Here is a 26,137-nt window from a genome sequence, read left to right as displayed (position 1 = left end):
CGTGTGTTTTAGAGGGGAACTGCTCATTGGCAGAGATATCACGGCCACATGCTCTTCTTCCCACGCGGGGGACACTTTCCTGTCAGAGCTGAACATGATCAGATACAGTGCCAACGTTTGACGGTGGAGCATACCTACCTTCAGCTTGGCCAGACATATCTTGCCAACTTTTAACAGTTTCGGCAAAGAGATCACACTTACATTCTCGCCCCTGACAGCAAAACCAAAAATATTGTATATCAAGAGGCCATTGGATATGAAAGCTATCAATATAAATTCTTCTCAATACTAATTATTTTTTACATTTTTTTATTGATTTTTAAAGTTAGTCCTGTTTCACTGCTATGCAGGTGTAGACTCGGGGGACAGCTAGTTATTAAAAATAAGAAAAAGAAAAATAATTTATCTCCATGTAATACATAAAGGCTTGCTACATTCTGCCACGAAAAATGCAGAAGCTGGAAATAACAACTTGCTTAATGAAGGCAGGAGTCCAGGTGAAAGCAGAAGCTGGTTGGGATGAACACTGTCAGTTAAGGTGCTCCACAGCTGAACATGAGGACCACCGCCTTATAGTATACAGTATACAGTGGTGTGAAAAACTATTTGCCCCCTTCCTGATTTCTTATTCTTTTGCATGTTTGTCACACTAAATGTTTCTGATCATCAAACACATTTAACCATTAGTCAAATATAACACAAGTAAACACAAAATGCAGTTTTTAAATGATGGTTTTTATTATTTAGGGAGAAAAAAAAATCCAAACCTACATGGCCCTGTGTGAAAAAGTAATTGCCCCCTGAACCTAATAACTGGTTGGGCCACCCTTAGCAGCAACAACTGCAATCAAGCATTTTCGATAACTTGCAGTGAGTCTTTTACAGCGCTCTGGAGGAATTTTGGCCCACTCATCTTTTCAGAATTGTTGTAATTCAGCTTTATTTGAGGGTTTTCTAGCATGAACCGCCTTTTTAAGGTCATGCAGGTCATAGCATCTCAATTGGATTCAGGTCAGGACTTTGACTAGGCCACTCCAAAGTCTTCATTTTGTTTTTCTTCAGCCATTCAGAGGTGGATTTGCTGGTGTGTTTTGGGTCATTGTCCTGTTGCAGCACCCAAGATCGCTTCAGCTTGAGTTACGAACAGATGGCCGGACATTCTCCTTCAGGATTTTTTGGTAGACAGTAGAATTCATGGTTCCATCTATCACAGCAAGCCTTCCAGGTCCTGAAGCAGCAAAACAACCCCAGACCATCACACTACCACCACCATATTTTACTGTTGGTATGATGTTCTTTTTCTGAAATGCTGTGTTCCTTTTACGCCAGATGTAACGGGACATTTGCCTTCCAAAAAGTTCAACTTTTGTCTCATCAGTCCACAAGGTATTTTCCCAAAAGTCTTGGCAATCATTGAGATGTTTCTTAGCAAAATTGAGACGAGCCCTAATGTTCTTTTTGCTTAACAGTGGTTTGCGTCTTGAAAATCTGCCATGCAGGCCGTTTTTGCCCAGTCTCTTTCTTATGGTGGAGTCGTGAACACTGACCTTAATTGAGGCAAGTGAGGCCTGCAGTTCTTTAGACGTTGTCCTGGGGTCTTTTGTGACCTCTCGGATGAGTCGTCTCTGCGCTCTTGGGGTAATTTTGGTCGGCCGGCCACTCCTGGGATAATGTGGATAATGGCTCTCACTGTGGTTCGCTGGAGTCCCAAAGCTTTAGAAATGGCTTTATAACCTTTACCAGACTGATAGATCTCAATGACTTCTGTTCTCATTTGTTCCTGAATTTCTTTGGATCTTGGCATGATGTCTAGCTTTTGAGGTGCTTTTGGTCTACTTCTCTGTGTCAGGCAGCTCCTATTTTAGTGATTTCTTGATTGAAACAGGTGTGGCAGTAATCAGGCCTGGGGGTGGCTACGGAAATTGAACTCAGGTGTGATACACCACAGTTAGGTTATTTTTAATTAGGGGCAATTACTTTTCACACAGGGCCATGTAGGTTTGGATTTTTTCTCCCTAAATAATAAAAACCATCATTTAAAAACTGCATTTTGTGTTTACTTGTGTTATATTTGACTAATGGTTAAATGTGTTTGATGATCAGAAACATTTTGTGTGACAAACATGCAAAAGAATAAGAAATCAGGAAGGGGGCAAATAGTTTTTCACACCACTGTATGTAATTTACAGCATACGCTATTGCATTCATACATCCATCTATTTTGTTAACCTACTAAGCTAATTCAGGTATTAGGGGAGCATATCATACATATCATAGTAAAACTAGGCATAATGCAAGCAGCATGTCTGGCTGGGCTGTCAGTCCAACTTAGGGTAGACTTACCCATATTGGGTCAATTTAGAATTGCCAATGAACCTAATATGCAAAAAAAAAACAAAATAAAGGGCAACTGGCGGAGGTCAAAACTGTAAATACAAAGTTGTAATTAGTATTATTGTTAAATTTTTTTTTCATGGGCTTTCTTCAAGTGTTTGAATTAAATTATACATCTTGCCCTGTTGTTTTTAAACCCAAAGAATGCATTTTTGATGTTTGATTTTTTTTGGAAAGCTTCTTTCTGAAGCCGTTCATGTTCTTTTTTTTTTTTTGACCTTCGATGCTGGAATCTTGTGCAGTTTTGTTGTAGCGGTTGCTGTGTGTGACGGTCATAGTTGCACTGTAAGGGTGTCATTGGGGTCGAGGGTATAAAGGGCAGCGCCATACACTTCCTGGTTGTTGTAGCTGGATAACTTTAGGTGTGTTGTGGTTTACCTTTCATTTTTCCACCTGGTTTTCAGACACTTTTCATGTACTTTTTCACTTTGCTATTTGGTTTCTGTATTAGGCTTTGACAAAAGACAGGGCTGAATTTTGGTTATGAACTTAGTTCATTTGCTGGTCTATTTTTTATCTCCTGATCCTTAATTAAAGAGAAATGTCCCTGCCTTTTTCTGAAGGTAGTTACAACAAATCAGTATGCAAAGCACACTAGGGCCTACTGGAATTGAAAGTAACTATTGCTGCGTTTTTTGCACGATTCGTTAAATGTATCTACTGAAGGATCAGAGTGAAATGGGTGCTACCATATTTATAACAAGAAACAATTTCAGATCAAATCAAAACAAAATATAAATTACAAAAAACAAAATCCTTACCATATAAAAACAAAAAATGCTTATAATACCAAATAAACAGTCCATTTTCAAATTGATACTATGTTTTAACATTGTTTGAACTATGAATGCTGGTCACATATTAGAATGTCGCAGTTAGGATTCTAAGGGTACAGTACACACACTTAAGGTCCAAAAATTCTGATTTCTGACTATCTTGCCACAGCCTATAGTTAGAGATAAAGGAATGTGCAATATGATTACTTTCTAGATTCTGTGTGATTTTGTGAGACTTGTCCTCATCTGATTTTACAGGTATGTCTTTCACTCTAACATGGTTTCCATGCTGTGTTTCCTTTTCCAGATACATTGGCTATGTATGTAGCATGGTTTCAGAAAAGCCCATATTGCCTCATCGCAAAAATCTTGTTTTAAAATCACTCACCATGTCACCAGTTCCTTGCTTCAATAAACAGAGGAATGGTTGCCGGCCCTTCTGTGATATCCTTATTGGAGAAACAAAAATATTCTCAACAGCCCAAGAATATGAGAGAATGAGGTATGTAAAATGTGTGATTTTCATAAATTCTTTTTGTCTCAGTGACTACTGGGTCAGCTTAGAAAAAAATTTTATTTTTTCTGAAAGGCCGAGTACTTTGAAACATACAAAATGATCAGACTATATCGGTGAAACCAAAATGAAGCATTTAATGAAATGGTTACATTTAAAACAAAGTGATGAGCTGAAGAGCTGGTAAACAAGATTTAGTGAAGTCAGGAGTTGTGTTCTTTTGCTTTTGTTAGCTCTAAAATGCTTCTAAGCACTCCAGTTTTGTGAATGACATTATTGTAAAGCGGTTTTGAGTGTCTTGAAAAGTGTTATATACAGTGGGATGCAAAAGTTTGGGCAACCTTGTTAATAGTCATTATTTTCCTGTATAAATTGTTGGTTGTTACGATAAAAAATGTCAGGTAAATATATCATATAGGAGACACACACAGTGATATTTGAGAAGTGAAATGAAGTTTATTGGATTTGAACAATTATTGCACACTTTCTGTAAATCCAATAAACTTCATTTCACTCCTCAAATATCACTGTATGTGTCTCTTATATGATATATTTAACTGACATTTTTTATCGTAACAACCAACAATTTATACAGGAAAATAATGACTATTAACAAGGTTGCCCAAACTTTTGCATCCCACTGTAACATACAATGTCTTCTTATTCTTCTAGATAGCACCTGCTCAGCCATTCTAAATAAAAAGTAATATTTTTAAAGGATTCTTTCACATTTTCAACACCAGTACACATTCATAATCTATACTAATAAAAGGCAAAGCCCTCACTGGCTGACTGACTGACTGACTCACTCATCACTAATTCTCCAACTTCCCGTGTAGGTAGAAGTCTGAAATTTGGCAGGCTTATTCCTTACAGCTTACTTACAAAAGTTAAGCAGGTTTAATTTCAAAATTCTACGTGTAACAGTCGTAACGGTCGACAACGTCCTCCATGTTAAACTTTCTTATTTAGGGCCCCATCTTCACGAAATTTGGTAGGCGGATTCCCTGTGCTAACCGAAACCGATGTACGTACTTATTTCGGTGGTATGACGCCACTGTCGGCCGCCATATTGAACTTTCCAACGGTCTTTGTTACCTATGGGCCCATCTTCAAGAAATTTGGTACGCGGGTTCCCAGCGCTAACTGAATCCTACTTACGTACATATATATGTCCATAGCCTGCAGCTCGGTCACCGTGTGAGGCGACGTTGGGTCCCCCATCCCCACGCCTCCCACGTTGTTGGCTGCCTGCCTATATAAGGCCGTCCGTCGCTCTGGTCTCTACATTCCCTTCCTTGCTTCGCCACGGGATTCACGTCTCCCTGCTGATAACAACAGCCTTTTTATTTAATCCACGGCTTCTCCGCTGTTTTATTGTTCATTTATTACGATTATAGTTATTTTTTAGGTATTTTAGACTTACTTTACATTGTTCAGGTACCCATTTCCTTTATCGTTCCAGCCGTACCCCCATTAACATGTCTATCAAGGTGATCACCATCGATCAAAGAACTGTCACTTACCGAGTGGTTTCCATGCCCGGAGATGGCACCTACCTTTTCCATTCTCTTTGTTACATATTGCACAGCCATATCAGGCTCACTCTTGATATCCGGAGGAACATTGTGTCTTATGTATTGAATGACTGGGACAGGTTCAAGGTGTGGACTGATGACAGTACAGGAGATAATTAGACTACACAGGAGCACTAGAAGAGTGAAATGCTTAAGCCCTTCACCTATGGATCTGCATGTGAGTTGATGGCTGCCGTTGAATTGTTCGGTTGTCGCTTTCAAGTGTACTGAAATGGCCAAATATTTTACACCTTTTGACAACCGCCAATGCCTCTTAAACATCTTAGATTCACAGGTGACGATTTGAGTGGTGGACACTTTGATGTTTATGAATATTTAAACTCTCAAAAGCTGGATGTGAAGTTATCGATGAAACCGGTTGTATGCTTACAACGCTTGACAGATGCTGAATGTCACTTCAACACAACAAGTCCTGCAAATACTGTCGTAATTGAAACAAACCATGAAACTCAAACCGATTATGACAGCAGCAATCCAAGCTGTGAGATTTGAAACAAGATTACTGTTGTCATGGCCAACTGTACGTTGCATGCTCAAGAGTAAGCTCAGCGCACAGCTTGGTCATATTACAACCAGAGGGCTGAACTGACAACGTGGCATACAAAGAGATCCTTAACAAATAATTATTGGTATATTGGTATTTGTCAGTTTAAAACGGTTTACTTTTCTTCTTAATAAAAATTTTAAGGCAGTACTTAAGCGCGGGTATTTGGCTAGTGTATATATATATATGTATCTCTCTCTCTATATATATATATGTATATATATATCTATATCTATATATATATATATATATCATAGCAACACTCATAACAGTGACAAAACAATTACATTGACAATCCTGTTACGTTATTTTCAAAATGTTTCTTTTTCATTACTTCTTTAACATACTACTTCTTTGCTGCGAAGCGCGGGTATTTTGCTAGTATAGTATAAAATACACTTATCCATACTCATACAGATCTGATAAGGAGTTTATTAGGAGTGGGAGAAAAAATCGATTCATTTACAAAGCGTGATTCTGAATTATGGAGATTACCGGATCGGCAGGCTGATTACAAAATCGACTTTGAAATGAAAAAAAAAATGCAGACATTCCAATCAACAACATACAACCAGTTCAACCACACTATGTTTTTAATTACTGCAGACAGTGTGATCATAATACACTTACCGGCCACTTTATTAGGTACACCTTACTAGTGCCAGATTGGACTCTTTTTTACCTTCAGATTCAACAAGGTGCTAGAAACATTCCTCAGGGATTTTGGTCCATATTGACATTGACATGAATAACCCATCTGCTGATGTTTTATAAGTGGTATGAAGGTCAAAAGAAACCTTTGTTGAGAATTGTTACATAAGAGTGAACGAGTAATACAGTAGATGCATTTTTGCAGCAACTAAACTAAAGCGTTACCAAAATATAACTAACCAACTGGTAAAGTTTACAGATGATACTAAACCAGGTAGAATTCCAGCTAATGCATAATGAGCCAAGTCATTGCAGATTGACCCAGGTAAAATGCAGACCTGGGAAAACTTGTTGCAGATTAATTTAATGTAAGTAAATATGAAGTATTGCAAGTAAGAAGTAAAAACATTACAATATGAATGCACACTGGGAGTGTGAACCTTGAAAGTACACCTTATGAGGAAGACCTTGGAGTTGTGGTAGGCTTTTCACTGTTTACATTCAGGCGGTGCTCAAAAGGCTCATAAAATGTTGCATCATATAGCCCGGCATTTGGAGGTCATGATTAAGCTGTATAACACTTCTGAGGCCTCATCTGGAGTACTGTCTGCAGTTTTGGTTTCAACCTTGTGTCTGATGCTGCCAAGATAAGCTTTAGTGCCCTTTCACTCTAAACTGGAAACAGTGGTTTGGCAGTGAATGGTAATTTTCAAAAATATTATTAAGACTTGAACTGCAGAGTAAGAATAAATGAATGAAGTGCCCTTCTCTCATATTCAAATATTAACCAGGACCTTATTCATACAGATAGCTAGCGATTTGTGAGAAGCAGGCTGCTGGGCCAATTATCTCTTATTTTAGTCTAGGAGATTGAACTTGAAATAAAGTGTGAGCAGTGAACTGTGAATATGCTGACCAGTAGCTTTAGCTAGAGCAAGCATAACTAGAATGACCATGTTTAATTTGTAGACAAGAGAGAGTATCTTAAAGTAGTTAAGCATTTTCCTCAACGTTCCTCTTACTTAAACGTGGCCACCTTCACTTTAACGTTTATTGTGGACACCTCAGGAGCCGTTCCCACACACAAGCACAGCAGGAAGATAAAACTAAACTCCACTAGAAGCACTACCTCTTGAGGATTTATTTTAGGTAAAAAAAACTCAAGACATTCCTTCTAATAAAAAAGCACTTCTTCTCACAATCGTTACAAATACTGATACAAAATGGCTATGGAATGTAAAAGAGTGTTTTCTCCCTAGGCATTCAGAGAGGACATTTTCTAGACAAGTGTTCAAGATTGACTCAGAAATATGCGTTTAATTCTGAGATCAGACAGTAGTGGTGCCATTTCTACTATCTGCTGTTACATGATGTCCTACAGCTAAAAGTTATATAGTGTGACAGATTAGGGCTGTCTCGCTCCCTTGAACCCTCAGACTACTCGTCAGACACCAGGTAAAAGTCCAATAATAATAATAATATTTATTATTATAAATAAGTGCACAAAGCACCCTCCACTCCCAAATACTCAATAAATAAACAATAATCCAATCCTCCACTCCCAGATGCTTAGCCACCCTGCCTCCCAACTCAGCTCGTCCGTCTGGGATTTCCCAGAGTCCTTTATAGTCCTTGACCCGGAAGTGTTGTCCCTCAGACCATGTGACTTTCTATCGCTTCCGGGTCAGGTAAAACTCCTTTTCTTCATCCCAGAAGTACGTCATTTCTTCTGTCCATGTGACTAGGACGTATTTCCAGGGTTTAGGGAAAATAGTCCCTGGGCCTCCCTACAGCGACTCCTGGCTGCCCCCAGTTATCCAGCAGGGCTGTGCATTAAAAGTCCACTGCCCATAATTCCCTGCTGGCATTCGGGGCACCTCTATGCTGCAAAGAGGGCTCCATCTGGCGGCCTGGGTGTATTGGCCGGGATAACTGGCCCGCCATATCTCGCAATAGATAAAAGCTGATTATATGCTTCGGAAACAAAAGAAATATTGGGGAATTATTACAATGAAGATGACTAGAAATGTAAATATTCAGTAACTAATTATACAGTACATTATATTACATATACAGTATATTACTGTATATTATGCAGTAATTATACAGTGTCTACTGAATGTAGTGGGCCTTTCAGTCATTGTAATAGCCATGATCAGTGTGGTATCCATCATAAGGTGCTAACTGATCCTTGCAACATTTAATGCATATGAAACACTTGTGCCTTGATGTGTCAGATAACTGTTCATTCTCAGTATTGTTGCATTCAAAAATTCAGCAAAAATTTCAAAGAATTCAGCAAAGGAAAAATAAAACTAACAGAAAACACACTAGCACATTCAACTTTTTAAGCGTAACAAACTGTAATACAGAATTCTTCTAACAAACTTTGCTGCTACTTGTCTTTTGCAAGTTGGAGAAAAGAGGGACAGAGCTCTTTAAGAGTATACTTTAGAGTATCCCTCATCTGCTTTCCACAAATACTGTACATGAATCCATTTTCTATTGCACAGTAAGAAATCTGTTTTCTTTTGCAATAATTCAGAAACTTGAGAAAGCAAATGCTTGATACTGAAATTACATTATTATTGGGTGAACTGAGTAAATAATAATACCTAACCTTTCTAGAGGACTGAAGAAATCAACCATAGGATGTATGTATTGGGTAAATATACACACTATACAGGCCAAAAGATTTCTAATTTTTCCAGTTGTTATTGAAATTTAAGCAGTTCAGGGAATAACCTGAAATGATAAAAATGTAAGTGATAACCTGCCAGAGGTAAAAAAAGATTACCAAAAACTGAAAAGTTTAAGTTATACTTAAAGGATGAGCTAAGCACGTGCAGCTTTTTTGCAGCAATGGAAGCTAATGCAGGTTTGAAAGTTGATGCAAACAATTCCTAAAGGTGTCCGACTTGTGTCAATTACTTGCAAAACCCCATTCTGTAGAAAAAATGTTGAAACAACCATCATTTGGACAATATACTGTAACACTGTATATTGCTCTCATAATGGCAAGCAAAAGGCAATTAACAAAGCAAAACAGAGAGACCCTTATAACTATTAAAAGTGTATGCCTTTTATAGGCTTCTGTGGACCCCCAAGTGCTAGTAGCAGTACACTACCACTGCATCCACCCCCTGCTGTTTGGTGCTGTGAAAGTGAATAAGCAGTCCATTGGTGTATTTATTTACCTTGAAAGACAGTCTGCTGTGTTAGAAGTTTGTTGTGAAATAAAAGAAATGGGGATAAATTATATTAACTAAAAAAACTCTTTGCATTTGCACTGCATAAGAAGTATGGAAGTAAAACAATTGCTGCTTTAGTTACTCTTCACAAGTGTTATTATTAATTTTGATTGTCTCATCATTGGTCTTTCTTCAATTGTTGCATTAATATTTTTGACTTTTAAAGAACTGTACCCTCTTTAAATGATACCCAAATTATAACACCAGTCTGTGTCTGTACTGTTTTTATATTCATTGCATGTCATTCTCCAACCCGTTATATCCTAACACAGGGTCATGGGAGCCAGTCCCAGCCAGCACAGGGCGCAAGGCAGGAACAAATCCCGGGCAGGGTACCAGCCCACCGCAGGGCACACACACACTCATACACACACTAGGGACAATTTAGGATCGCCAGTCCACCTAACCTGCATGTCTTTAGACTGTGGGAGGAAACCCACGCAGACACGGGGAGAACATGCAGACTCCATGCAGGGAGGACCAGGGAAGCAAACTCGGGTCTCCTTACTGTGAGGCAGCAACGCTACCCACTGTGCCACCGTGCCGCCTATAAAAAAATGAATTATTGTAATAAGTTTAAAATACTCCCACCCCCAAGTCTCCAGTGTTCAATATCAAAACCTTTAAAACCTTATGGACCTTATAAAGCTCTTCTGCATTACTGCAATAACACTTGAAAATGCTCAAGGGTTGGCATATTTTGATTTTGATAGACTTTATTAATCCAGGAGAGAGGAACCACCGGTGGCAGAGCACAGGGTCAACCATTGCACAACACTCCTGGAAAATTGTCAAGGTCCCAGTGGAGTAGGATACCTTTGGGAGTACTGGGATTTGAACCAACAACCCTCCAGATACGAATTCTTAATAATTTCATTCGCTTCACTTTAGTCATATTGTTGCAATTGAAGTTTTGAAATTGGCAGGTAGTGTAGTAGTTAAGGCTTTGGACACTGAGGTCGTGGGTTCAAATCCCATTACTGACACTGTGTGACCTTGAGGATGTCACTTCTCCAGTTGGAAAAAGGTGGCTTACAACATTTGAGGTAGAATGTGACAATAAAACACCTCCATTAAAAACACAATATGTTATTACAAGGTTTTCTATTTGGGTGTGAAAGGTGTAGCTTCATTGTTTGAGTGTGATATACCGATAAGAATATTTCTTAATTTTTTAATACTGATGTTTTTAAATGTATTAGTGATGTTTGAGTCACTATTAATAATGCTATTAATAATCAATGTCATTTTAGTGCATTTTACATTACTTTGAAAATGTGCCTTTCAGAGGAGTACAAATCCACGTTATGTTTGGAGTAGTGACATCTGCCCTCCTGGATGTTTTTATGACATCTTTTAATTTTGATTAAATATGTATGGTTCTGTTTTTTTTTTAAAGGGAAAACCGAGTACAAGAAGGGAAGGTAGTGATCCCTCTGGGAGTCAGCGTTCATGGAGATGTTGCGGTGTGTGTTTATCACATGAGGTCCACAATTGGAGGGAGGCTTCAGGCAAAGGTGAGGAAGGTATCACGGCGGCATTCAAAAGGTTACCTGTCCAATAAATCTGCAATCCTTTTTGTTTGTAATGAGTCCTTTTCAACTAAAACATGAAATTCTTGTCCTTTCAGTTGACAAATACTCAAATATTCCAGACACAGTTTCACACTGGTTTCATTGTCCCAGGGACTACCATGTTAAAATTTACAAAGTAAGTGTATTTTACCTGTCTGTAAATGTTTCCTTTTTATCTGTTTCCATGTGTTTTGTTGGCCATGTTTTCGATTTTTTTTTTGTTTGTTGTCCTTTTTTTGGACAGGATTGTTAATTGTACAGTATTGAAGGTTCTGTCCGCACTGCTGTAAGTGTAACAGCATACAGTATAAGCAACTGTGCTAAACATTTTATATTAAAGGGACATGTATTTGAATTCACCGAAGAAACATGCTATACAGTACTACACAAGTGTATTTGTATTTTAAACTATTTTTTCTCTAGTAGGTTGTTCTTGAAAAATGGAAAATAAGCTTGTTGCTATAAAAAGTGTTGATCCCCCTTGGAAGTTTTCATATTTTATTATTATACAACATTGAATCTATTTGGCTTTTATGACATCGATCATCAGAAAAAGACTCTTTAATGTCAAAGTGAAAACAGATCACTGCAAAATGGTCTAAATTAATCACAAATATAAAACACCAAATAATTATGTATGTAAGTATTCACACCCTTTAAGTCACTTAGTTAGTAGATGCACCTTGGGCAGCCATGACAGCCTTGAGTCTGTGTGCACAGATGTGCAGAGATGTCAAATATCAGCTTTACACATCAGGCTCTGTCAGATTGATTGTAAGTGAACTGACTTTGTCAAGTCCAGACTCAAATTCTCAGTTGCATTACAATATGGACTCCAGGACATCCACATTCTCGTTTTGAAGCCATCCCTGTGTAGCTCTGGCTTTATGTTTGGTGGTTGTCTTGCTGGAAAAGAACTCTTACCTCAAGGCACAGGTCTCTTGCATACTCTGTTGGGTTTTGCTCCAGGATATCCCCATATTTTGTGCTATTTACCTTCCAGGGCCTGCTGCGGGGCATCCCCACAGCCTGACGCTGCCACCACCATGCTTCACAGCGTGATGATGGGTTGTTTATAATGCACAGTGTTCAAATATTTAGTCTGCTGGCTTAAAAACTCTCTTTTGGTCTCATCATAAAACAGAAACTTGTTCCAGCTGACCAGTGTCTCCCATGTGTTTTCTGGTAAACTCTTGCAGGGATGTTATGTGGATTTTTTTTCCTCTTTGTTGCTGTCCCATAAAACTGCGACTGGTGAAGACCCTAGGCAAAGTTGTTGTCTGCACAGTCTCTTCAATCTGATCCACTGTAGCTTGTCACTCCTTCAGAGTTGTCAGAGGTCTTGTGCTGTTCAGTTTTAAAGCTGTGCAAGACTCTTTCCATTTCTTAATGACTGTTTTAGCTAGATACTCAGTGACTCAGGGGATATTTTTTTGTCTCTGCCCCCTGACTTGTGCTTTTCACAGAGTTGCTTAACATGTTCTTTAGTCCTCTTTGTGTAGGTTAGCCCACCATACAGACTCACCACAAGATGGCCCTTCCACATACAGTCAAGTGACACCCCAGACAGGTGACCCCCACTGAACTAATTCTGGGACTTCTGAAACCAGAGGGCAGCACCAGTGAGGATTTAGGGGTGTCACATTAAAAGTGGAGGTATACTTATGTGCTATATTATTGTATGTTTTATATTTGTAATTAATTTAGACCACTTTGCAGAAATGTGTTTACACTTTGACATTGAAGGGTCTTTTTCTGCTGATCAATGTCAAAAATCCAAATTAATTCCACTGTATTGTATAACAAGAAAATGTTCCAGGAAGTGTGAATACTTTTAGAGGCACTCTATATTTCACAAAATATTTAATTTAGTCTTTTTTGTAATTCCATGGTTTGGTATTCTGTACTAAAGACAACATATTGAGTTTTTCTATAGAGTGTGCTTTTGAATCAAATAAACATGAATTATTGTATATATTATAAAGAACATAATGAAAGCTGAAATTAAAGTAATTTATATTCTGGTTTATATACTGTAGTGTCTTCAGGCTGAGCCTAACTGGGCTACATGGGCCATCTGAGGCATATGCACTTGCCACGAAACATCTCCCCCAGGCCCCAGAAAAGGGTCCTGACACCACTCCTGTAGACAGGGCTGTCTTAGTTAATTTTGGATTGTTCATTGTCTAGCTGCTTCCCTTAAACCAATTTATCAAGGGTAAGCCTATCAGGAGTGAAAGGTGCCTAACAACCCAAGCAATTCTTAAGATCTCTGCGTTATGCAAGCCACTCTGCTATGCCAAGGTCGTAATCCAAGGTGAGGTGATTTACTTTGTGCAGGTGCAAAACCAAAAGAATTTTGTTATATAGGCTTCTGAAGATTTCCTTTAAATTAGTTTGCTATTTACACCCTGTTAAGACTCTCCTGTATTTGGGAAAAATCTATTGTCTGCTATTAGCATGGCTGCCATAATAAACAAAAAGAAATTGGACTAAGAGATACTCATGGTGCAGACTGTTCCAGCCTGTAGAGAAAGAGCTGAAGCTGCAACCCCAATAGTGGAGTACATAAGAGATTGTCTCCCTCAGCTGGATTTACAGAAGCCAGTAATGTGGCTCTGCTTGAATCAGGAAAGCCTGGGTGAACAGTAAAGAGAAGACACCACAAAGCCGAAAACAACTGAGAAGAGGTCTCTCTGATGAAGATGAAAAGCTGAGAGCATTCCTGCAACCCAGTCTGGGTCATGATCAGTAGAAGATCAGTAATTAGCCTGTGCATGTTGGACATGGTTGGGCAACATTGTCTGTACTTGATAGTGAATGCAAGACTGGAGAGACAGCATCATGGCAGCATTAAACAGGCACTTAGCAAAAGCAAGAAGACAAACCTGAATAACCGGCTTTGAAACTTGACATACATTTGCTTTGTTTATTTTTTCATACTCATATTTTATTTATAGTTTACATTTAATGATGGCACATAATGTTAAAACTTCTTTATTTGTAGTAAATGAAATATTGTTAGAAATGTGTTATGAATTTGTTTATAATTCATTGTTTTTAGTTTTGGAGGAATAATAGTTTTTATTTTGAGCTGTTATTTTGGTGACATCCTTGCATCACTCTTTTGTATGCTTTTTATATGACCATTTTAGTGCTTTGGGTTGCTGTCATGCTACCTGGTTGCTAGCCATATGATGCATACCTCATGTTGAGCAGTGCCTTGTGGTAGCTATGATATAAAAGGTGAAGGAACCCATGTCACAATGTCTGAACTATATATAACCTCCACAACATGTTTGGATCAAATCTGAGCTGGTTTTGTGTTTAAAATCAGGTAAAGCAACCTAAAATGTACCTCTTTAGGATGAAACTTTGTGGTTTATCTTACATTTACCATTAACAAACAGTAAGAAACATGAAGATGATAGATAGATAGATAGATAGATAGATAGATAGATAGATAGATAGATAGATAGATAGATAGATAGATAGATAGATAGATAGATAGATAGATATGTGAAAGGCACTATATAATAGATAGATAGATAGATAGATAGATAGATAGATAGATAGATAGATAGATAGATAGATAGATATCAATCAATCAATCAACATTTATTTATATAGCACATATTCATACAAAAAAAATGTAGCTCAAAGTGCTTTACAAAATGAATAGAGTAATAGAAGACACAATAAAAGATAAACATAAGTCAACATTAATTAACATAGAATAAGAGTAAGGTCCGATGGCCAGGGTGGACAGAAAAACAAAAAAAAACTCCAAAAGCTGGAGAAAAAATAAAATCTGTAGGGGTTCCAGACCAAGAGACCGCCCAGTCCCCTCTGGGCATTCTACCTAACATAAATCATCATATTTTCATGGAAGGACCTGATGATGATGGTCACGTAGACTTCTGGCTTTCAGTCCATCATTGTTGGAGCATCATGATGCTTTGAGTAGGTGGTGGTGGCGCAGGCCGCCACCACAAAGAAACCGGAAAAAGAAACAGAAGAGAGAGTAGGGGTCAGTACGGATTTTAGAGCCACCATGAATAGTTATTATAGATAGATATGTGAAAGGCACTATATAATAGATAGATAGATAGCACTATTAGACACACTATAGTCTAAACACACAATAAGACCGTAACTAGCAAAACAAGGAAAAACAGCGAAAAATATGGGGATTTGGTAAAAAGCTGCCTCTTGCACAGTACCCTGAAATCCAATAATTTATACAGCTTTTAAAAAGTTTTTTCTTTGCCATGTCTTTTGGTTCAGTTTTGACTCACCATTGACTTTAATGGATTTTTACCATTGCAATTATGGATTTTATTTTTTAGCACAACCCATAAAAACATCCTAAATGTCATCTGTTCAGCACAGTTATACAAAGTTTCCCGACTTCACAAAAGCATTCCCAAATGTCACATTTCCGTACAGCTGCTACATATTTTGAACACTGCCATGTCCTTTGGTTCAGTTTTGACCCACCATAGACTTACTGTAAATGGATTTTATTCTTCATTTATGGTGGTTTATTTCTTACAACACGTAAAAAATCCTAAATGGAATCTGTTCAGCTCAGAAATGTGAAGGGTTTTAATAAAGTGCTCTTTATCAAAAGGAAATCATTTTTCAAATGTCACATTTCTAGACAGCTGCTACACATTTTAAACACTGACATCTTCAGGTCAGTTTTGATCCACTATTGACTTTAATGAATTTTCTGCCACATTTAGGGTGCTTTGCTTGTTCACACCCCACAAAAACATCTGGAATGTCATTTGCACTAAAATAAACAATCATTGGTTGCACAAGGAAAGATGATCAAGCAGTATAAAACAGGTTTGTGGTGAAAAATGTGATGTCCAGGAGTGTCAGAATTAGGTCAAAAGGGACTCGTAATGTGCAGCATTAAGTCAGCACTTGAGGACATTGTGAATTTAAATTATGACAAATGAATGCCCTTCTTTTTGTGTGTCAAAGAATGCTGGTGAGCAGAAGCTGGCTAGCTAGCTAGATAGATAAATATACAGACAGACAGACAGACAGATACTTTATTAATCCCAAGGGAAAATTTACAAACAGAAACTGCATGTGATGTAATTATTTTGGTGTGTTATTTCACTGTGCTCTGTGCTAGTGATAGTGTTACTGCTACATCTACTACTACTTCTAGTACTGCTATAAGTAACTAAAAAGAAAGACCACATAAGAATATAGTGCTCAGTCAAACAAGCAAATAATTCAGGAAAGGGCTGTGGCATTCACTTTGTTTGTTGGCTTTGGCTATGGTTTTGTCTTTAAACTTTGGATTTGAATCTTGCTCTTCATCTTTTTCCAAATGGAATTTGCCTGCTTCCCCTGTGTCTCCACATACACTGATTTTCCTCACACATCTTCAAACATGATAGCTGGTGATTCCAAAATGGCTCTTTGTGAGTGTGGATGCATACTTGAGTGTGCTGTGCAATAAACTGGCACCCTGTTCAAGGGTGGTCCTGCCTTGTGCCTGATGCTGCAAGGATGAATGGTACTGAGCGAGTCTGAGAATGTTGTGATATGTCTATTCACGAATATTTTAAAACACCACATTTCTTTGTTGCACAATTTACAATGGGTGACTTTGCCAGGTGAAGGATCACCTGAATGCGGATTTGATTACACTTTGGCAGATGCACTCATGGTGTCCAGTTCCACTTTAGCCCCATATTGCAGCCCTTGTTTTCCCACCACAATCCGTTTCACATCAGCGAAGTGAAAACTGGAGCTGAAGGAAGGATATTGGAAGCATAGATGAACGATGAAGGGTTTGCTTGGGTGGCAGAGCGTTTAAATAGCTGTCTTTTGTTAAATGCCCTCTAAAATATTAAGCAGGCATTCTATTTAAAGTTTTCATAAAATTATATATTTCTAAGGAAAATAGTGTAAATAATATTTTAGGTAAATATTGTGTAAAATACATTACAGATATTTTCTGTAAATTGTGAAGGCATCTGTTTTTTCTTATCTGCCTTCTCCTATCATGTCTACCATTTTCTGTTTCCTCACAGGCCAGATTTGGATGCTTGTGATTCTCCAGAGAAATACCCTCACCTCTTCCACATTATTCTGGAGATTGAGGTAGAGTCTGGCGACAAACAGATGGATCTTACTCCACCTTGGGAGCAGTTTCCAACCAAAGATCTCAGTCCTAACATCCTCTTCTCCTGTTACCAGGAGCATCAAGATGCCCTATCTCTAGTCGGTAAGAATCAGCCATGAGATTAATTGGTCTGTGATGATCATTAAGCAAAAATATGGAAATATGTTTAGATTATATGTGAACATGTAGTGAGCTAAGTGAAGGTTTAAAAAAATCACCCTAAATGTTTTATAGCTCAGAAGCCAAAGTATAATTCTAATTATATTCTTTTTTTAATTGTCCTTATTTAGTTACACAAATGAAACACGCAGACCCATGGTCCTAAAAAAAAAGACAAATACAAAACACTTTAAAGATAAGGAGCCATTGATGCTTCTTACGTTTCTAAATAGCTACTCAGAGGATTTGATGATCTTCATGTTTGTCAGCAGCATGTATTTCTCTCTTGTTCTTGTATTCTGTTTTGTCTTCGTATTGTTTCTCATTCTTTGTCATTTAAGTGCCAATTTCCTTGGCACTCAGCAGATGTTGCCGCTCTTCTTCTTCTTCCTGCCATTATTGTGGTTAGCACTTTGTTTTGTGATAACTTCGCTATAAAATCATGAGCATAGGTTACTTGGCCATCCTTTATGCACATTTAATAAAGTTTGATGTTCAATGATCAATAAATTCGAAAATAGGATGTTGTTTTTATAAGTATGTCATTTGTAGAAGTTAAAGTGAGGCCCCTTCTCGAGGTAACACAATAAAAGGCTACATATAAAGAACAGTAAGCTCTCCGTCAGATGCTTACACACACAAGAGCTCACTCTTGATTGTGAATTCTGAACATACAGTATACGGTGCTGGACAGTGTTCTCAATTGTTGCCATGCACTTCATTGTCTTTAGTCACTCTTGCATGCCGTATCTGCACTTCCTCTTTCTATTATGGTACCCTTTCTCACGTCATTGGCCTCTGTGATTTGCATGGTAGAGGTTGCTGATTTTCTTCTTTCCACTATGTCACTTGGCTTTCCGATCACTTTGCCATAATAAACTCATGACCATGGACATAAGCGTTTGATTAAGACCAAGATGAAGGTTCTATCCACAGTAGTCTGCAATTAATCTTGTGACAGATTATGAGTCGCACACCTTGAAAGACAATAAAATTGGAGGATGTATAATGCATGTTTGTCTTTTAACAGTCCTGTGTTTACTTTATTATGGAAATAAATCTCGGTGGTCCCAGGCATGCCGTGCACCCCATGTGGCTGCAGGTTTTTGTTCAGTTTTTATTTTGATTCCTAGCCTAATTAAGCCATGCGTTATTTTTTAGTTTCTATTTGGAATGTACCAAGCATTTATGTAATTTACATGGGGATATTTTAGTGTTTTATTTTAACTTGATTTTAACACATTCGTCATTATAATGATTTTCATTCTGCTTTTTCCAGGTGTTCTGGTTCTTTGGTCTATTATTTCTTAATAAGCAAGGAGCAGAAATTGGCAGATTAATTGGAAAACAATACAAAAAAGTTAAGCATTTAAAGCCTTAGCAAAAACACATATTTCTAAATGTCTCATAATGTAAAAATCTTTTCTAAATCTTGAATAAGTGATGAGAAAAAAGACGAGCCAATTAAAATCATTTGGAGGTAAAATGACTCACTGATTGAAAAACTGGGTGGGAAAAAAACTACAGCCACAGGGGCACGTCAGGAGCTCAAAATCCACTGAATTAAGAAAAAGAAGACAACATTACATTTATATAGAGCTTTTCAAGACACTTAAAGTGCTCTAAATAGAGAGGGGTTTGCTACTTCAACCACCACTAATGTGTAGCATCCACCTGGAGGATGCAACGGCAGGCATTTGGTGCCAGTGCGCTTACCACACATTAGTTATTAGGTGGTGAAGGGGCAACAGACTTAACCAATAAGGGACAGGGGATAATTAGGGGGCCTGAATGAGCAGACCGTGATGGCCAGTTTAGCTGGGAAAGATGCCAAGGAATCTTTTATGACCACAGAGAGCCAGGTCCTCACTTTTGAATCTCATCTAAAGGTTGGCACCATTTTTGCAGCACAGTGTCCATGTTCACTGCACTGCGGGGATATTGGGATCTGCACACAGACCATAGGGTAGGCGCCCTCTGCTGGCCTCGCCAACACCTCTAGCTGTTTTCCCATCCAAGTACTGGCCTGGCCCAAACATGCTGAGATTCAGGTGGATTACCTGTTCTGAACTGCATTGCAGTGTTATGGCTGCTGGTTCATGAATTAACATTTTCTTTCTGTAGTACTACAAGCAGTGGAAATCTTTACATGATTTTAACTTGGCAAAAAAACACATTCTTGTTTAAAATATTATGTACTTTACACAGTATAATAATTACTATATTCTTTCAATTTCTAGTTTGATTTTTACACATGTCATGGTATTTTCTTCCCTTTGTAAAGTGAGGGTACAAAAGACACTTTCAAAAATAGCAAAAGCCTCTCTGTGGAAGTCCCTTCCTTGGATACAAATATGGCTGGGAAGAAGCAGACTACACAGTTTATCTCTGCTGGCAGCTGAGAAAAGTTTCTTTACCGATAGGATTACAGTGGGGATAGCCAGGTGGTCTTAAGCTAGACGTGTCACAGTTTTTATATTTTATTGTTAACATCTCTGAAAGCACAGAACACTCTGGTGTACATGCTCTGGAGCTGTCATTCATGCAAATTCCATATTATTTAAACATATGTTTTACAATCACATCATATGAATTATTACAGTACCGTGAATAAAATATAACAAAAGAAATATTATATATAAACGTCTACGCGTGGAGGTGTCTGTCTGTCCGGCCCGGAAGTGCGAGGCTACAGCATGAAGCTCAAAGAATGTGACTCTGTCGCCAAAGTGAAATCGCTGAGAAAAGAGAAATTCGCTTAGCTGATAATACGCAAGCGAGGCGAGCACATCGGCAAAACGAAAACTCAGAGGAGAGAGAAACTCACGTAGCCGCTGATAGACAATGGAGGTGAGCACGTTGGTAAATGAAACCACTGAGGAAAGAGAGCCTCGCTTAGCCGCTAATGCACAGCTGATGCCATTGATTGATTGAAGTGCCAGAATCCATGGTTTCTAGGAGGCTGGGCATTTTACAGCACTGGCTTGCATAGCTAGTATTTTATAAATGCATTATTAAAACACGGTGGCGCAGTGGGTAGTGCTGCTGCCTCACAGTTAGGAGACCCGGGTTCACTTCCCAGGTCCTCCCTGCGTGGAGTTTGCATGTTCTCCCCGTGTCTGCGTGGGTTTCCTCCGGGTACTCTGGTTTTCTCCCACAGTCCAAAGACATGCAGGTTCCTGGTGTGTGTGTGTGTGCGTGCCCTGCCCAGAGTTTGTCTCCTGCCTTGCGCCCTGTGTTGGCTGGGATTGGTTCCAGCAGACCCCTGTGACCCTGTAGTTGGGATATAGCGGGTTGGATAATGGATGGATGTATAATATGACCACCAGGGGGCCCACAGTACCCATTACCAAATAGAACTCACCCACAGACAGGTTCCAGTTCAACTAAATAATGATTTATTATTAACAGTACATTTGTAGGCTTTTTAATCAACTAAACAACAAACCAAAACTTACTTCTGTCTCCTTCCTGTCCTCCTTCGCAAGCGTTGTCCACTCCCTCGCAACTCTGGCTCCCTTGTATGAGGCAGAACAGCTCCTTTAATGTGGGACCCAGAGGTTCTTCTGGTGCTACGGTATGGCACCCTGAAAGCACTTCTGGGCCACATGGAAGTTCCATGAAGCAGGAAGATTCTGTTCCTGCAGCACCCCCTGGTGACACCCAACAACCCAGGCAGGGTTACACTTCTACAATTTCCAGGCAATCTTGTGAGTGTTCTAGTTGGGAGCAAGCCAGAGGAATACTGCCACCTCTCACGCTGGGGGATTAATTGTTTATTATATCCTACCGTTCATCCTGACTGGCACAGAAATTGAGCGTCCTCACGGCTGGGTTACACCTTCACTCATGTGGTCCTTCCATTATGGCCACATGGCTGGGAAGGATTTTATCCTCAATCCCAGTCAAGATGCCAGGCTACTCCCATTTCAGTACTTATAATACAGTACATGTAAAAAATGAAATACTGTGCTTACAGTTTTTGAAATATCCAAACAGCCTACTCCCTGACAGTTCTCTTAGTTTTCTAGCTTTTGCAGTATGGGGCAGTCCACAGAACATATGCTGTTCATGAGTGTGCCACAAAATGGGAGGAATAGATAGTGTGAGGGTTATGTAAGATGAATTCATGCTTCCCCATCTTGCCCACTTACATTAGATGCCCAATATAACATTTTGAGGTATGTAGTAACATTTATAAACCTGTTTATCAATATATACAATCCAATAATCAGGGAATCTTTTGCATCCTTTGTTTAAAGTCAGTACATTAATGTCATTGGCATCACCTCTGTGTTGCAATTTTATTGCCATCTGGGGAGAATTTGGATTTTTTTTGTTGGTACTAGTGAATCTGTTTTTAGTAATCATGGTTCAACCTGTCCCACTTTGGAGTGGAAGTTTCTGAAGGCATATAAGGTAAAAACACCAACTTAAGGCCACATGATTTCTTTCCCTGGACTGTATTTGAAGCTCCATCCCATTTTCAACATGAGAGGCTCTGGTGAAGACTGTGTGAGAAGTATGGAGTCATTGCTGGTGAAGTCTACCATTTTGTTTGCACTATAGACGAAGCAGGACCCATCTTTGGATATACAAATACAATGTCTTCTATGTATGCGACAGGTAAACTACAGAAGCATGTGGGGGCACATGAGTGTCCAGCACTTTATAACAAAGTCAAAGGTTCCCTGTGTATGTTCTGTAAACATTTTACATTTAATCATAATCTCAGAAAACAATACTGCATTAACCTAGAGATGGTTAATAAATGTGTTCAATTTGACAAACAGACAGACCTTAGAAGCTAGAGCTTTGTAAATATGTTTTATTCAGTCAGTGTGGAGGTGACTGTAAAACGTGGCAGATATGTGTAAGAGGCAAGTTAGAGTTTTAAGCCTGTAGTGGTCTCTTTTCAAGGCAGGCAGACCTTCTTAGTTTTGTATTTGTGTTGTGTTGACTCTTCATGTGTTCTCACTTTGATCATTTTATTTTGTATGAAAGTTTCTCATTTAAATACATAATAAAAAAAAATTTGGATTGCAGTTTCTTAGTCAGGTGGGTGGTGTTGTAATAGTTCTGATATTATTTTGGGAAAATATATAGATTTTTCATCTATTGACATTTAATTTAACATATTTGACAAATGTATCTTTTCATATATAAGTTTCACATTGCCATCATTGTATTAGATCCTACAATGTTCAGATTTATATGTCTCTCTATTTTCTATCTGGGCAACATTGTGGTGACCCCATGAGTTTACACGTCCTTTGCGTGGTTATAATTCAAGCATTGTGCTGACACCCCAAATATCTGCACACTGCAGATTAAGCAGCAACTTTAGACAGACCCTGTGATGGACTGCCATCCCATTCAAGGTCGGCTTCCGTTTTGTGACTGATGGTGACCCATGACCGTACTGGCCAAATCAAGTTCAAAAAATGATGGGGTAAATTTTTTAGCAGACAAGCAGATGAGGTCAAATAATTCAAATGAATAATTAGTAAACTACTGTCAATGTTTTCTCCAGGTCGGCATTCTTCTGGAGAGCCAGAATCACAACCAGACAATGTGAGAAATGTTGGACCTGGGCAGTCAGCTTTCTTCTCTTCACTGGCCTGGCAAGGTAAATATTGAAAATAAGAAGATTCTTTAATATTTTTGTTATTTGAGATGGATTCTGAAAATGTGCCCTTTGTTTATTAAATATGGCTATGTGGTGGAGTGATGGCTCTGAGGCTAGAGTTCTGCACCAGCAATCGTAAGTTTGCTGGTTTGAATCCCATAAACACCAGACTCTGTGGCTCTGCTCCATTGGGCCCTTGAGTAAGGCCTTAACCTGCAATTGCTCTGTCCTGGGTATGACGTTAATCTGCACCCAGTGATGCAAGCACATCCTCCAATTTGGGGATTGGTCGTAGGATTGGCACTGCGGCCTCACTAGCTGAGGTGTCACCCGCTGTACTTGGGTCCCAATCCAGGTGGTTCATCGTGGGGTGGGTGCAGCAATGTGCTATTAGCGCATGCTCTCAACCTCTCTCTCTCTAGTTAAAGTCATGAAGAAAGACAGAGCTGTCTATAGGTTTGCTTGAAATAACAAGGTAGACAGGATTAGAAATGAGTATATTAGGGGGACAACACAGGTGCAACAGTTTGGTGACCAAGTGAGAGGGGCTCGATTGAGATGGTTTGGGCACATGTAGAATAGAAATGAGGGGAACATTGGGAAAAGAATGCTGAGGATGGAACCACGAGGAAAAGAGGAAGGACAAAGAGGAGGTTTGTGGATGTGGTGAAGAAGAACATGAACACAATCGGTGTGGCAGAAAATGGTGTAAAAGACAGGGATGGGTGGAGACGGATGATCTACTCTGGCGACCCTTAAATTGAAGCAGCCAAAAGAAAAAGAAGATTTATTAGTTGTAGAGCCCAGTTTATTGTTGTACTCTACTCTTGTATTCATCATTAACTGTAGTTTGTGTAATGCAGCTGTCAGCAGTTGCATGTGTTATTGTTATGATTCGTTATATGTATATTTTATTTCACTTATTTTAGTATTTTTTAACGAGGAATCTAAATATGCAACTTATTTAGCTATCTGTGGTCATTTTAAAGGTATTTAACATTATATTGTTTAGCATTTATGCGTCCCCAACTAAACAACACTTGACTCGTATGGTGACATCACTGATGTCGAGGCTGTTATGTATAAGTTCAGCGATGCTGAATGTTATAAATCAGTAGATAAACACAAGTCTTCCTTTTGGTTTTCAGTAGCTTTTCTTCAAAAACCAAGCAGGGACATTATTTTTGGTATCTTGAGTTCGGTTTCATTTTTCCCCTGTAACATGACTTTTGTTGTCACTGTTCTGACCTCTGCCTGTTTGATTTTGTTGTGGAGCTCTGTCATTTGTTTCAGAATCATTTTATCACTAAGATTAACTTGGGTGGACTTAACAATTATGGTTATGTTTTGCTATTTAGATTTCTGCTTTCAAAATCAAACCTATGTTGTTTACTAATGGTTAAAAATTATATGCGTCTTTTTTCAACAACTTCTTGGATGTTGCTGGCATTTCTGACATGGTTGCCACCACATTACAATGGAATTGGTATGTTAACATGGGACGTTATTGTTGCAATGGTACAAAAGGTCAACCCCAGATGTTCCAGGTCATCTAATTTGAATAATAACAGTCACTCATGCACATACTGCACATATTACTTTTCTTGACTTTCTGGTATAAAGGCTTTGTTGCTTGAAAAATTGTTATTTAGGGCTTTGTTTTTGATTTGGCATAAAGATCAGATAGAATACATGGTTATGAACTTTGCTTGTTTATTAACACATGTTTATTCATCTGGTCCCTGTACAATACATGTTCTTCATAGAGCCAACATGGTTGTGTCAGGAAACCACATGCCGAACTAAGGTATACTGGTCACAAAGAGCCTTAAATTTAAATGTACTTTGAAATTTTAGTAGTTAAAAAAATAGATAGATAGATAGATAGATAGATAGATAGATAGATAGATAGATAGATAGATAGATAGATAGATAGATAGATAGATACTTTATAATCCCCATGGGGAAAATTACACACTCCAGAAGCAGCATACTGATAAAAAAAACATATATATTAAATTAAAAAGAGATAAAAATGCAGGTATAACAGACAATAACTTTGTATAATGTTAACGTTTACCCCCCCCAACACCCCCGGTGGAATTGAAGAGTTGCATAGCATGGGGTCTCCTCAGTCTGTCAGTGGAGCAGGACGGTGACAGCAGTCTGTCTGTCGCTGAAGCTGCTCCTCTGTCTGGAGATGATCCTGTTCAGTGGATGCAGTGGATTCTCCATGATTGACAGGAGCCTGCTCAGCACCCGTCGTGTAGAAGAGGGCGCTCACCACAATCGTCTAGTAGAACATCTGCAGCATCTTATTGCAGATGTTGAAAGACGCCAGACTTCTAAGGAAGTATAGTCGGCTCTGTCCTCTCTTGCACAGAGCATCGGTATTGGCAGTCCAGTCCAATTTATCATCCAGATGCACTCCCAGGTATTTATAGGTCTGCACACAGTCACCTCTGATAATCACGGGGTCCATGAGGGGCCTGGTCCTCCTAAAATCCACCACCAGCTCCTTGGTTTTGCTGGTGTTCAGGTGTAAGTGGTTTGAGTTGCATTTAACAAAGTCCTTAAATAGGTTCCTATACTCCTCCTCCTGCCTACTCCTGATGCAGCCCACAATAGCAGTGTCGTCAGCAAACTTTTGCACATGGCAGGACTCCGAGTTGTATTGGAAGTCCGATGTGTATTTGCTGAACAGGACCAGAGAAAGTACAGTCCCCTTCAGCGCTCCTGTGTTGCTGACTACAATGTCAGACCTGCAGTTCCCGAGGCGCACATACTGAGGTCTGTCTGTAAGATAGTCCATGATCCATGCCACCAGGTATGAGTCTACTCCCATCTCTGTCAGCTTGTCCCTAAGGAGCAGAGGTTGGATGGTGTTGAAGGT

General features: G+C 38.9%; 1 protein-coding gene across 9 annotated transcripts in view; it reads left to right on the top strand.

Moving 5' to 3' along the window:
• The window catches only part of dnajc6 (DnaJ (Hsp40) homolog, subfamily C, member 6), a 135,729-nt gene that overhangs the window by 75,997 nt on the left and 33,595 nt on the right, over window positions 1-26,137 (top strand). For all 9 annotated transcript variants that reach the window (XM_039734946.1, XM_039734945.1, XM_039734944.1 and 6 more), the window contains 5 exons: window positions 3,478-3,672; window positions 11,128-11,245; window positions 11,359-11,438; window positions 17,365-17,558; window positions 23,149-23,244. In XM_039734946.1, coding sequence (XP_039590880.1) covers window positions 3,478-3,672; window positions 11,128-11,245; window positions 11,359-11,438; window positions 17,365-17,558; window positions 23,149-23,244 — 683 coding nt within the window. The remainder of the gene's footprint in view (window positions 1-3,477; window positions 3,673-11,127; window positions 11,246-11,358; window positions 11,439-17,364; window positions 17,559-23,148; window positions 23,245-26,137) is intronic.

The sequence above is a fragment of the Polypterus senegalus genome, chromosome 14, assembly GCF_016835505.1.
Source record: "Polypterus senegalus isolate Bchr_013 chromosome 14, ASM1683550v1, whole genome shotgun sequence".
Taxonomy (NCBI): Eukaryota; Metazoa; Chordata; class Cladistia; order Polypteriformes; family Polypteridae; genus Polypterus; species Polypterus senegalus.
The sequence above is the reverse complement of the archived record's forward strand: the minus strand, read 5'-3'. Positions and strand labels throughout refer to the sequence as shown.